This window comes from Schistocerca serialis, chromosome 2 (genome assembly GCF_023864345.2).
Source record: "Schistocerca serialis cubense isolate TAMUIC-IGC-003099 chromosome 2, iqSchSeri2.2, whole genome shotgun sequence".
Lineage (NCBI taxonomy): Eukaryota > Metazoa > Arthropoda > Insecta > Orthoptera > Acrididae > Schistocerca > Schistocerca serialis.
This window is the reverse complement of record NC_064639.1, coordinates 665,284,599-665,299,833: the sequence shown is the minus strand read 5'-3', so window position 1 is coordinate 665,299,833 and position 15,235 is coordinate 665,284,599. Positions and strand designations below refer to the sequence as shown.

The 15,235-nt window shown below is 42.4% G+C and overlaps 1 protein-coding gene across 1 annotated transcript in view; it reads right to left on the bottom strand.

Moving 5' to 3' along the window:
* LOC126456317 (E3 ubiquitin-protein ligase lubel) overlaps nt 1–15,203 on the bottom strand; it is a 464,483-nt gene extending 449,280 nt beyond the window's left edge. Inside the window, exon 1 of the mRNA XM_050092068.1 lies at nt 15,080–15,203. Within this exon, the coding sequence (XP_049948025.1) occupies nt 15,080–15,085 (6 nt within the window). The 5' untranslated portion in view covers nt 15,086–15,203. The remainder of the gene's footprint in view (nt 1–15,079) is intronic.
* Nucleotides 15,204–15,235: the final 32 nt, after the last annotated feature.

Below are 15,235 nucleotides of genomic sequence, written 5' to 3'. Positions count from 1 at the left end.
CTTCGGTCCGAAGACTGGTTTGATGCTACTAGCGAAGCTACTTAGCCTGTACAAGCTTCTTCATCTGCGAATAACTACTACGATCTACATCCATTTGAATCTGCTTACTATAGAGTGCCATTTTTGTTTCTCCCGATGACTGGCTCCTCCTGGGTAGTCACCAACCGGAGATCTATATGGGGCGCTATTTTAACACCATGACATTTTACCAAAGGAGATTCCATTACAATCAAGCCATAAAGTAGAGCTGCATGTCCTCGGGATATTTAACGGCTGCACTTTCTCCTTGGTTTTCGTCTCCGAGGTGCTAACACAGCAAGGCCACGTTGAATAATGTTACAAGGCCCGGTCAAACATTCAGGATGTTGGCCCTGTAGCTACTGGAAAGGCTGCTGCCTATATTCAGCAATCATATGTTAGTCTGTGGCACCCGGATGTGTAGTTGTAAAGCTCGTCCCTAGAAACAGAAAGGTCACAGAATTTTCGGTCTGCCTTCAAAACAGCCTACACCTCTCAGCGATGTGGAGGTGCGCCAGGAAACACACGTCATTCGGATTCCATGTTAATCTGAGATCCCCTTTCCCCGGTATTTGCGTAGGTTATGGGCACGTGAATTGCCGAAGTGGCGTGCTATTGAAAGATTTGCACCAGACCGACGAATCAGAGCTTCACGATTATAGAAACATTGTTGGAATAGCTTTGCAGATGTGAGTGTCGTCTGCCTTCACTTTCCTGCGCCTGCTTTCTCATCTTGAACTGAGAGTACGTTTTTTTTATTTCTATTTAACATTTTGCGTTCTATACTTCAGACACGAAAAAAATACACACCTGGCATAAAAGGTATTATTTACCTCCCGCGCCAAAGTCGAATGTTATCCTTCTTTGACGCGGGAAGTAAACGGAGAATTTTTTATGCAAGATCACCGTCGCGAAAGACTTCTTAGTCAAAATAGGCAACTGTGTACAATAGAATCATCAGTGCAATAAGCAACGAACAAATAATCTTCTCTGATGAGTCTCAGAATAGTTTCCCGGAATGTACGTTTCATTTTGCAACTGAGCTTGCGCTGTCTTGCAACTATCTGACAGATTACAGCTTTGTGCCCGATAGGAAACCTGGCCTTTAATGGGAATTTCTCTTATCGACTGAGCTATATCAATGCGATTGACGACCAGTGATGGCAGCATCATTTCTACTTCGCATACTCCATGGAAGTTGTTCTGCATACCTTCTGGACAAACACAAATTAAAGAACCGTTGCAGCCGCAGTCTAGGTATTGCGTCCAGACTGAATCTTTTTCACTTCAGTTTGCAGCACAACGGCATTTAAATATGTGAACAGATTACAGGCGAACGCGACCTGTGAGTGGTCATTCTGCCTGTGTCGTAGGGTGTATATCCAGAGTGATGCTGTGGGTCGCGATTGGATATGCAGACTGCTCCTAACTCCTGGAATCCCTAACATAGACCACTATATCAGAGTAACTGTAGAGCATAGAAACACGCCTGGAGCGGTGCTTTCACAGGACGAAGTACGCCGACGTGGCGTAAAGACTTGGTTTCTGCGAGAGAATTCGTTTACCAATGCATCCCACATGGCACACACATACGTTGAGCTTGCCTGGAATTACTTAGGTCATGAGTATGTCAACGATTTCATCGATCTCGTCACTTGCTAGTGGTTCTCCTCCATTAACTGATCTAGTTGAAATTTTATTTCGGACAGAAGCTGTCTGAAACGTCTTTCCTCATAGACATATTCAAAAACTGTTTATTTCGATGTGTAACATCTTTTCGCAGGGCATTTTGAGCGTGTATCCGATATTGTTTTATGACTCTTCGTTTTTTCATTTCTTTGTAAATAGTAGGTGGACTAATTATGTTCATCTTGATGAACCGTTCATTGCTTTGTAAATGCTTGCAGACCATAGCTTGAAGCTTCCACCTCTAGAGTTAAATGCCTAGTGTATCCCTCATACTGGGAATCCAGTTACTACCTCTAGTGCTTCCTACGCTTCTTAAATGACAGGACTGCTAATAAGCTTATTTGAGTAGAAGCTTCGGTTCCAGTTTCTAAAGCCAATATTAACAGTCGAGAACACAGCATGCTAAGCGCATTTCCCTCCAGTGGGGTCTTAGCCTGGGGATGAAACAGGGGGCGCTAGACTGATCAACCTGCCCCCCTGGGTCTCGACATGGGTTTTTAAGTTTTTTGTTCTTATTAGGTTAGATCATCCAGATAGCAGCAGTACATTTGATGTTACGAGCTCTTTCCTTGGCTTACCCTTTCCACACGCTTCGAGATATCCTCAGATCTACAGATTAATGTTACGCATCAACACCCTACCTAGAAACTATTTCTATATTCTATATCACAGGACACAGACAGCACGTGGACGTGCCTCCAGTACCAACACACATGTTGTCTGTGGGCCTCTGGTTGCGGAACTACCTGATCCTCCTACCTCAATACTTTCAGTACGTCTTCTCTCGTAGCTTTCTGTGCCGCAACGGTCAAAATCAATTGCTTTGACTTGACATCTGAGTACATGTAAGCAGACCCAGGCACGCACGATGCTTCGGCAGCAAAGGAGGAAGTTCCTGGGGGCTTGCTGGATGGCTGCCAGCAGCTATGAGACAGTGTCTGCTCTGTCGGAACAGACGCTCGAATTAGCCTGTCACCTGCTGCTTCTGGATCCATCCTCCTTACAGAAAAATAAGTTATCTCTCCTGGAAATAACGGGCTATCTCTTCCGGGCACGTGTTTGATGCCAAGTCGTCTTTGATGCCTGTATCGTTGCTTACTGTATCGTTGCTTAAGTCTGCTAACTATCTTCTTCAGCTATAGTCATTCGCAAACCACCGAAGAAAGGAAGGGAGACGACGTCACTGGAAACCGGGCACAAGCTCAAAATGGACAAGTTTGGCAACGACAATCGGCCGGGTCCCCTTGAAAGCAACCAGACCATGGGGGATAGTCACAAAGTTTTGATCCTCACCTTGAAAAGTTACGTAATTACGTTTTTGATTTTTTTTTTCAGAGACATTTTTGCGGTCATGGTACTCGCTGAAATCTCCGTACCATTATACCTTACTACGCCCCTACAGAAGCCAAAACAAAATGACGCAGCCCGTAAATAAAGTTGAATATTGTCCGTTAGTTTGTTTTATGCATTTGAATAGGAACAACGGTGCAGATTATGCTGAGTGGATGTGTACAACAATGCACCGTCATACAACGCAGTAGGTAGCGCAGGCGCTACCAGTATGGCGAAACAAGTCTGAGTGACGAAGAACGACGCGGGAGACCATTTCCCTTTGAAGAACCGGGAATTGCGAGAGAGGTGGAGGCCCAGGTTCTCGAAGGCAGGGGTACCGCCATTGAAGCAGTAGTGGATGAAGTGAAAATCGATCAGTTTTCAACATCTTGCATAACATTTTGAATATGAAAAGCGTAACTGCTAGCTGGGTTGCGCTACTGCTCACACTCGTTCAGATCAACCGACAAACCGAGGCAACACAAAGAAGTTGCACTATGTCAGACCAATTCATATGACGTCTTTAGCCCCGAAATAACTATGGACGGGTGGAAGGTGTGTCACTGTGACCCCGAGACAAAGAATCAAAGAAATGTGAGGAACCATGTGGATTCGCTACCGTCGAAAAAGACAAAGACCAACCATCTTTGGGCAAGCCATGGTGCGGTAAGCTCTTAAGGAGCACACTATCGAAATCTCCTAACGAGATTACGGAAGGTGGTCAAGACAAACCATCGTGGGAAGCTGTCCAAGGATAATCTATCATAGGGATAGCTGTCCAAGAGTAAGCTTTCCAAGGGATGTTGTCCAAGGGGATGTTGTCCAAGGGGATGTTGTCCAAGGGGATGTTTGCCCCACCGCAATACCCCATTTCATTCTGCACAAGACTGCAACACATGTGCCGCTTCTTCAGCTACCAAATTTTGCCTCAGAGCCCTGCATTCTCTTTACATGTCACTTAGTGACTTCTTACTCTTTCCTCGAATGAAGAAACCACTGCATGGCAGGCTTTCCAGAAAGACGATGATGGTTGATGGTCTCTCCTACGGTTTTCGGAATAGGCGTACAATGTTCGACGACGTGTTCCATACCGTTATGAGAACTTGAATAGCACAGTAAGCATACTGCAACCTTCAGCCAGCTCACATGCAGTATGTGCTATCGCTCTAAAAATACATAATTCTCATATTAAAATTTCTTTGAGTATCCTTTAAATCTCGTTACATTTTCAGTTTTTCGTACTGTATTCATAATGATTCATTTACATGCTCCAAATGACGACATCAACTGAGAACTACATTTTAGGTCTCCCAAAGCATTTAATGACGTGGGCAAAATAACCTCATGACTCACAATATTAAAAACTGTAGAAAATTCTGGAAGCTGCCTCTAGTCTCTAGTGCTCGTTCGCTAATGTAATTTTAAAATCGGTCACTAGATTGAAACATCGACCGATCAATCGGAAAGAACCATGTGTTCTTAGGTACACTATCCTCCGGGTACAACATTCTGCCCCATACACATTTATTTACTGCTTTGTTTCCCGTGTCTGGAGCTTCGATAATCATATTTCATCTACAAACAATGCCCAAAGAAGGCGATATGCAAAAAAAAAAAAAAAAAAAAAAAAAAAAAAAAAAAAAAAAAAAATTCTACTAATTTTTTTTTCATCGCCTTCTTTGGGCGTTATTTGTAGATGAAATATGTTTATCGAAGCTCCAGACACAGGCAAACAAAGCAGTAAATAAATGTGTGTGGGGCAGAATGTTGTACCCGGAGGATAGTGTACCTAGGAACACATGGTTCTTTCCGATTGATCGGTCGATGTTTCAATCTAGTGACCGATTTTAAAATTACATTAGCGAACGAGCACTAGAGACTAGAGGCAGCTTCCAGAATTTTCTAAAGTTTTTAATATTGTGAGTCATGAGGTTACTTTGCCCAGCGTTAATAAATATCATGAGCTCTACACATTTCAGTGCTGTACAATGTATTAAAGCTATTTGGATGACACAGGTACTTCTACTGTTAGAGAGTTTTGTGGTGAGTAAAACTCTCTAATTTTTAAAAGCAGTTGGGTATTGTGTGAACGGTTAAGCCATACTTCGTCGGTCGTATACCATATTGAACACTGAAACCGAAGGTCTTTCCTACCACGAAACGCGTGATGCTTGCAAATAAATTGATTTTCTTTAATGTCTTAACAATTTCCCTGTCTTGAAAATGGAAATTGAGTTAGTTGTCAATAGCTTCTGTTTCAAAATCTCGTTAAGTAGTAATTGATTTTTGATATCACTTCTTAATTTAATTTTACTTACTGATTATTTTATGTAACAGAGTAATACTCAAACGCATAGACTGTTAGATACAGTACTGACAAGATTTTATCGGATGCAGTACTTTTAAATCTGAATGGAATATTTCTTCCTCGGTACATGACCAAGTTGTGCCCTGGAACAATTTGTCGCATTTGGGAAAACTTTACTTTTCTGGAGTAATTTCTGTAATCTCAGAAAAAGACTGCAGCACACAAAAAGTGTTGCTATCATTTCAAATTAGAAGAAGAAAATACATTAAATTTTTATTACAGCTAGAGGGAAAAGTCTGAAAAGTGTTCCGTACTAATACACTTTCCGCTACTGTTGTTAGAAAACACGCGTAAGACATTCTTGGGTGCAACCCGGAAGGCAGTCTATCATTCGCCACGAACAGAAATTCAGTATAACCAGTGAACTGGACTAACTCTGCTCCTGAGTGTGGGTGAAGATTCTGAAGCGGCCAAGGTAAACCAAAACGGAGAACATACGTAAGCTGTCCAATCAGTTTGACTTGTTCCGCGAATCTGAGATGTTTCACTTCTTGGCAACAATTTTGTTTTATTGGTCATAATCTCCTTCTATGATGACCTGATTTCACAATGAATGACCGCTTCCTCCACATATAAGGAACAAAGAATTACATTAAATAGTTACTACGGTGGAATTGAGAAACCAACTTACCCATTCCGGAGGAAAACTCGGATGGTGTTGACAAGACTTAGTTTGGGATCTTTTGTTTTTCTGATTCCCTCTAAACGAGCCGTAATTTTATGTAATCCAAGAAACAAAACTCACATGTGAATGATCTTCCATAAACACACTTTACTATAATATATACATAGATTAATATTTCAAGAAGAAATCAACAGAACAATTTGCACATGGCTGTGTGAATTTGTTTACGTTTTCAACAGCAAATTTGATTTAACTCAGGAAAGATTGGTTGTCTCAATATAACGGAGACATATTTGCCAGAGAAAGTGGACTGAATACAGCAGCGAAACTGAGGAAGGAAAACCGAATTTTTACATAAGCTTCAAAACTATCTCGTTCAGGGGCTTTTGCAGTGATAAATAATGCTACCATTGCGAACGATGGAATGATTGCGTAAGATACAAAGTAGATTTCTACAGTAAATCCGTATTAAAACGAGAACAATCAATATAACTACAAAAAAAGCAAAAACAATTATTTTCGGAATTAAACCATCATTTTAAATAGGGACGGGTTTAGTACTACAGTAGACAAGAATCTATCATATCAGCTACATTCACACATGCAACATTAGCACTAAAACCACTAACCTCTATCCAGTCAGTCTATTACTCCAAAAGGAGTAATCTGCACACTTAAAAATTTTCATAACCCACTCAGCAAAATGATATGACAGAACTCTCTTTTTCCTTGATGATACCTTATGTAAGAGGTCAGAATAACTGCGTGCAAGAGCATAATCATGTTCACTTGTGACACGTCTTACGTATTCTGCGACACTTACAAATTGGTACCAGTATGCAAGGGGCGCGTGAAATTTTTAAGAAACATAACAAGAGGAGTGAAAATTATAGGAACAGACAGTTAACTAACTTTGAAACTGGCTAGACATGAAGTTACATGATGATGGCTTCTTTAACGAAGCAGAAGGCTTCTGCGTATGAAAGAAGTTCAGATCTTTATCTGTCATTTTGTCAATTTGTGAAACCGATAAAGAACATGACGCTGCTCCTTGATACATGAGGCAAATATCAATAAGCGGGAGTTTTTCAGCAAGTTGAAGACGTGAAACCTCAGTATTTCATTTTTTAACTTCATATTTTTTCTGAAAATTGCTTTGGAAAACGATGTCACCGATATAAGTGGGAGGCAATGTTTCTACAAACATTGTTTAGTATCTGACAGGTGCATATCAAAGGCGATCATGATCCCCCAAAAACACGTTTCAACGGAAGGTTTTACATTTTTCCACTTTCTGAGACTAAAATAATATGAAAGCGAAGAGTCTCGAAAACTCACGGAATTCTAGGGATTACAAGCTACACTTAACACAAGATACTTTTCAGTGCGCACGTGGATGGACTTAACAACCTGACGAGTACTATTCAAACCGAATAAAGGCGCACTTCCCAGGCAGTCAACAAGAAATCCAAAACGTTACGTATGTCCGCAGGCAGAACCGATAAACCACAGTAAGTTGAGTAAGGGAAGACAGAAAAGGAAGGACTCTCCACTAAGAATAAAAAAAGAAAAAAAAATGCATGGCACATATTCTGCTCAGACTTTCTGATGAATATTTTTCAGATGCTGTGCGACAAGCTTCCTCTATAAGCTGTTTGAAGTCATGTTCAGTTAGAATGTAGAATGTCTCCTCACACTGCCATATACGAGGTACGTCAGAATGCACAAGCAAACGAGATTCGATCAGTCACGGAAGAAACACGCCATACATATCCAAATGGTACGTTGACATGCTATCGACACTCGGCAGTGTCGATACGATGTCAGTGAAGAAGCCGTAGCCTGTTCCGTGACATATCCTGGTCGAGAAGCCCTATCGACCATTATGATCTTACGTTGCTGAACAACGGCTTTGAGGAACTAGTACTTTCAGAAGGTGTCGCGGTAGTAGTGAAGACTAGCAAGAAGCGTGGATATAGAAGAGTTTGTGTTAGCTGCAACATATCACGATCCTCATGCAAGTAGTTACTGCAGTCACCGGTTTATGCCTTATATCATTGTGATGAATCCGTTACTGATACAGAAGCTGCATGTGAACGACTGCATTTGAAGAGTTACTGTCTGCGAATAGGTCGTAAATAATTTTACTCCGAACCCCTTAGAAGGTGTTATAGTGTCTAACGAACCCAAAGATTACGATACATTACTAGGCCACAAAAAATCCCAAATGGGTACCTCATGCCGAAAGAGTTGGTCCATTAATGTATTGTATAGAATTCTTGGAGATGAAATCATCGGCCCACGTTACTTTGCAGGTACTCTGATAGGTTGGATTTATTGATTTAGCACCATTAAATATCTTTTTGCGGGGATACATAAAAAATCATGTTTATGTTCCCGAACCCACATCCCCAGACGATTTCAATCAGCACATCGAGGAAACGTTCTGCTCCGTGACAATAGCAACTTTATTTATGTACATCTCGTCCTCAACTCCTTTAGAAGACGCACCGAGTTATGTATTTAGAATAATGGGCATTCATATGAACATCTGACTTACATGAAGATTATACCAAGAATGTTCATCTGAACACAGCCAGCTGTGTACAACATATTGCATCCACCCCTGAAACTTTAAATGTTTCCAGCTCGCTAAATAATATTGATAGACATTTGATTTGTATTTATTTGTACGGAGTTAGTTTAAATACATCAGCCATGTAACAATAAAAAATAACGTTCTTTTTAAAAAATTCCAACTCGTTGCTGTAGCTCTCTGGTAAATAACTAAATAAATTATGTTCATAACTTCGCATAAGGAGTGGCGTACGTTACATTTACGTACGTAAATAAATATTCATTTCACTTATTATTTTACAAGTTACACAGAAAGCACCCTGAATCACAAAACATTTCGGTACACCAACCCACTGTCCGATCACGGGCATATATTTGTTCTCCCACAACACCTTGAAGTCGACCTGTACTTCCAGCAAAACAGTACACCACCTCTTCGCTCCTGAATTGTGTATCAGTCATTTAAAAAGCATTTCACACTAACGAGGGTGCATGTATACAGATTAAATGTACGAATACTCTAACTGTCCACACGTGGCTGTAGGTCATAGCAAAGAGTGTGATACCACCTCAAAGAAGAGTGTCAAACGTTGAAAACGAAACTCTATTAATGTGGATGAAGTTGTTGGTATGTAGCATCTACGAATTATTTTCTAGTCATTCTACATTAATAAAATATTTCCGTTTTCGGTAATCAAAACAGTTTCAGTTTTTGCCTTGACAAAAGAACTACTGACAGCAACTACCACTAAAATCTGAACATAAGATACCGACTTGTGCTATAAATATGTAAGTAATTTGTTCCTGTGACTGAAATGCCACCAGGAAACAGTCTCTGAATACACTGATAAGTGAAGATACATCCTATGTATTAAAGGCCTGAATCTGAACAAAATGTCCTCAACATTTACAGAATACTGAAGCCTAGGTCATCTGTCTCGAGCTCTGTAAATAACCGTGCCGTTCTTCACATGGAAACAGTCTGATGAAACTCATTGCTATGACATCATATCCATATTTTAAAAATTTTACTCGTCAAACCTGTGATTTTGCGTAAGCTATTCATAAATAAACATCATCACATAGAATGGCTCTAACACATTTAACCACTCTCAACTTTTTGCTACAAAGCAAAGATCTCAAATGGTTTCACCCTAGTACACAGTTCTTAGACCAACACCTTGTGAAACGAATCTGGATCATCGTAGCGGACCGCATTCGTGACCGCTGAGCTGTTGTCCCTAATACGCAATCATCTGCTGAGTGGCACGTCGGTTTTCCATTTGTGAACAAACAATAAACAACTATGGCCAGGTACCGTATATTCCCTCCCAAATCACCCATTCAACTGAAATAACACCACATAACATCCATTCGGAAGGAACGAGGTTTAAAGCCGGCCGTCCTGAATTAGGTTCTTCAATGTTTCCACAAGTTACCTCACTTCAGTTCTAGGAGGGTTCATTTAGTAACTTCACAGCTCATTTTTCCCCAGATTTGTTGAAATAACAAGAGGTGCGTCTGTAATAATTATAACGCCGTATGACGTCAACGAGATTTTAAGCGCTAGCCTCCTTTTAAAACCTGAGTACACGCGAACTAGATGTTACACGATGAACAGATAAACGTAGCGTAACTGTCTTCCTCCTCTGTCTCTTGCAGATTAAAGTTTAGTTGCTGAGAGAGAACTATTAACGAATAAAACACTACACTAGTATTCGGGACGTAGTTGGATCATGCCACGATTGGGGTAGTTTCAGTTTTCCATAATACAGTATAAGTAGATCACATCTATCGAAAACCTGAATTACTCAGCGGCAGACTTATTGAACTATCGTCGGCTGCATGAACTAGTGCCATGTTTCTCATGACCTCGACGTCGACTCAGCGTGAAAGCAACATTCTTTTAAAATTCGAATACACATAAAACAAGGGTAAACAGCTAGGTGCATAATACATCTTTCTCCCATCCACCCTTTAGGACCAACTTCCTTCAGGGTGGTGATAATATAACGAGGTATTACAGTCGCTACAACACTATAATCTACTCGGGAGGAAGCGAGGCTCAAACTGCCGCCTGTCCATCATCAGGGTTTCCTTAATTTCCTAAATCTGCCCAGGCGCATGCTAAATTGAATATTTAAAATGTCTTCATATCTTTCCGCATTAAGCGCAATAAAGGAAGATATCCTAGCCACAAAAACGGTCCCTTCTTCTAACACGACTTCCTTCGTATCAAACTGTTGGCCACAGCTACATTTTCCCTCCAACTTTATATACCTTGTATGTATTGAACTGGGGACCTCGAAACGACGGTGAGGCTTCGTCTCCGCTGTAGTCCTCAGTGGTACACAACCTCACAACAGGCTACAGCAGTACACTCACCCCACCCACCGCCGCCCCACACCGAACCCAGCGTTATTGTGCCTTTCGACTGCCAGTGGACCCCCCCCCCCCCCCCCCCCCCCCCGTGGTAATTCTGGTGTACGCGTGCGTGGAGACAGTGTTAGCGCAGCAATCGCCGACATAGTGTAACTGAGGCGGAATAAGAGGAACCAGCCCGCAGATGGAAAACCGCCTTAAAAACCAACCACAGACTGGCCGGCACACCGGACCTCGACACTAAACCGCCAGGCGGATCCGTGCTGGGGACCGGCACGCCTTCCCGCTCGGGAAGCAGTGCGTTAGACGGCACGGCTAGCCGGGCGGGCTTTTAAACCTTAGTTAGCTCCCTTCCATCTTCAACTTAGATTGTGGAACGACGTTTGGTCACCGGCTTAAATGTCAAACCGACCATGAACGTACTGTCCCTAAGGGCAAAACCAGATGTTGCGTTTGAACTAACGCCAAGTGAAACAGACAGTATATACAGGAAAAAATGATTTACTTGCCGCCCATAACGGTGGCAAATGAAGATTTTAGTCGAGTAATTAAGCTACATGTCTCTCACGATATAGATGACAGTACCAGAAAGAGAAATTGTTTCCTCATCGTCCGCCTTTGTAACTGTGCGATGAGCGTGACGGACTGTCACTGTAAGATCTCAGTGTTATTCCTGCTACTGTCACGGATAGTTTCTAGATAGGATGATCGGTCGGTGCAGAAACCAATTCCAATGGTAGCGGCTGATATAACCCTGTAAGGACGTTCTGCAATACGGCACCACAAATCGGCATATTGGGTAACGTAATGTATAAATAGTAATTTATCACCAAAAGAAAGATTGCTGTTATATAAAATATGTTGGGTGACGAGCTTATTAAGCAGTATGTGTGGCACGAAGTTCAACTTAACACTGTTTTTAAGAAGAGCTTTATCAAATAATGAATCGACGAGATGAGGAGCGTGCGGAAAATATTGACAAGAGAAGCGACAGGGAGATTGGACTGTCATAAGACTTCAAGAAATAGCTCCCATGATACTTTAGGAGCGGCAGAGGATAAAAACTGTACTGGCTGTAGTGGAAGACAGAGGTTGGAATATATCCAATGTATAATTGAGGACGCTGGGTTGAAGAGCTACTCTTAGGTGAAGAGGTCGTCACAGAAGAGTGGTGACAAAAGAAAATCACAAAAAAATCTAATCGTGTCGCGTGCACGGACATGGGGCAGGTCTTGTCGCTCTAGAGTAAGGGTTTGGTGTCGTCTACGGTAGGAAGTGTTTGCAGTCGGTGGGCCTCGCGGCGGAAGTGATTTTTGCTTGTGTATACACTCACTCTTACCAACAGCAGCAAACCGTAAACTACACAGTGTGGCGTAGTATGAGATCGAGTTGACGAATTCACTGTTTCGATGAGCACGATTTACGTGGTAACACGCCAGTTAGGTAGGCTACCGAGCTCGTGCTCCAGCATGGCTCCTTATGTGTTCTAAAATGAAGATAAGATGAATAACTGTTTTGTAATGTGCCACCAGCATTATCCTGGAAAGCACTTTTTATCTAAAATACTCAAACTTTTATTTGAGAATAGAAACTAAAAACTCTTATTGGCAACCGAAAGCAGATAGTATGTGTGTACACAAAAGAAGTACCTACACTTGGGAAGAGGTAGTAGCAAATAGATCAGTAGTACAGTACTGTAAATAAACAACGCAAGTCAAGTGCGTCGCAATACAACGCTTCATTCCAGAAATCGGATTAACCCCATGTTAAAGAAGTATCGGCTCTGGTTTTGGAAGACTAAGTTAATGTTGGGGAGTGATGTGTGGTAAGCCTATGCTCCATATGACTATGTATGAGAATATCTTAGAAAGGAAACGATTTTGTTGATGTTTCACACGACTGTAATACATAGACGAGTATAGGTATAATGAATGTTGGTCGAGTACGATGCGTTTCTGAGATATCGATGTCCAAAGTTTTACAAACCTGTTGCATGCCAACCGAGAGTGCCCGCCGTCCAACAGCAGCGACAGTATAACCGGCTAAGGCGGCGGACAAGAAGTCTTTCCGCCGTCCGCTGGTGGCCGAGCGGTTCTGGCGCTACAGTCTGGAACCGCGCGACCGCTACGGTCGCAGGTTCGAATCCTGCCTCGGGCATGGATGTGTGTGTTGTCCTTAGGTTAGTTAGGTTTAAGTAGTTCTAAGTTCTAGGGGACTTATGACCTCAGCAGTTGAGTCCCATAGTGCTCAGAGCCATTTGAACCATTTTTGAAGAAGTCTTTCCGTGCTGCAGTCGACTCGTGTCATTTCCTTTTCCTTTTCTTCTCATCTTCCATCAACCGCTTGTGGCGTTACAACGAATCACATTTCTTCGAGCCGGCCGCTGTGGCCGAGCGGTTCTAGGCGCTTCAGTCCGGAACCGCGCTGCTGCTACGGTCGCAGGTTCGAATCCTGCCTCCGGCATGGATGTGTGTGATGTCCTTAGGTTAGTTAGGTTTACGTATTTCTAAGTCGACTGATGACCTCAGATGTTAAGTCCCATAGCACTTAGAGCCATTTGAACCATTTTGAACATTTCTTCGGAAAGGGACAATAATAATGATGATATGATCATTGTGAAATATTCGCGGCATGTTATAATAAGAAATAGTGAGAAAATCAACATTTATTTACCAATACAGTCATGCGAGTACCAGCAGTATGCTGTAAGTGATTCAAAGAAGATTTGGGACGGTGTGACCTCAGTGCGTTCAGTGCATGAATGTATCGATAAATAATCATTTTATCGCGATTACTTATTACACGGCTACTACACTTCGCCAAGGATGTTCCTCTATCACAGGGCTTCCCAAATTCTTTCTCTGACCGAACACTTTGAGAATCCTGGCACTCTGACGGAACGCCTTGTTTATTTTGAAGGTTAAAAAAAATTTTAAAAATGTCTAATAACAGAGAAATAGCAAAGAAATTTTAAAAAAGTAATTAATATAGGCAAAATGTCGAATTAAAAATACTACGTTATTAATAATCTTTCGCGGAGCTTTTATTCACTTCGCGTGGATCATAAATGTTCCCAAAGGGGATATCCCGGCGAATAAATGCCATACGATCACTTCATTTCACAAATGTTCCGAGGAAATAGTTTCGGAAACCCTGCTCTATCAACATTATTATTATTGCTCCTCCCAAAATAAATATTATTCATTGTAGCGACGCACGTGTTTGGAGGAAGGTAAAAAAGTGACGAGACTCGAACTTGCAGTCTGCCGAAAGACACCACACTTGCTAGGTGGTAGCCTTTAAATCGGCCGCGGTCCATTAGTATACGTCGGACCCGCGTGTTGCCACTATCAGTGATTGCAGACCGAGCGCCGCCACGGCAGGTCTAGTCTAGAGAGACTCCCTAGCACTCGCCCCAGTTGTACAGCCGACTTTACTAGCGATGGTTCACTGTCTACATACGCTCTCATTTGCCGAGACGACAGTTTAGCATAGCCTTCAGCTACGTCATTTGCTACGACCTAGCAAGGCGCCATATTCAGTAATTAAAATTAATTCTGAACAGATAATATTGTGAATCATGTACCGTCAAGAGCGACGTTCATAATTAATGGTTTAAAGTTAAGTATCAAACTAATTACGTCCGCTTTCTGAATTCTAATTCCTTGTCATGTTCCAGACCTCACGTCAGTATAGTTCTTCCCTCCTCGCGCCAGCCTGCGTGAGCTAAAACGCGTGCATTTCGGCCTCCTCTAGCAACGCCGTGTTGGCTCTTCTGCCAACACAACACTCTCGTATGGTATTCAACTTAAGGTCGTGAACCAAGAACCTCGATTTCTCTGAAATGCACTAGAAGCTCGTAGTACTAGTGCTGCATTTGTTACATTTCAGTATGTACTCTAGGCAACTGATGACCTCAGAAGTTAAGTCGCATAGTGCTCAGAACCATTTGAACCATTTCAGTATGTACTACAACCGTGCGAAACGTAAACAAGCATCGGTGACACGTTGGGTGCGTGCTTTCTTTGTTAGGCCAGGGGGCACACGTCGGTGTGTTAGTGAGGTGAGGTGAGGAGCGGGCTACTCACGTTCATGACTGCGGACAGGGCGGGCTCCAGCGCCGGCCGCTGCTCGTCTCGCACTGGTCGGCCCGGCGCGGCTATTCCTGTCCCGCGGCGGCGATGGCGGCGACGCCTATAGCGCCCCTACTGCTGCTGGTGCTGGTGCGGCGCTGAAAACTCGCC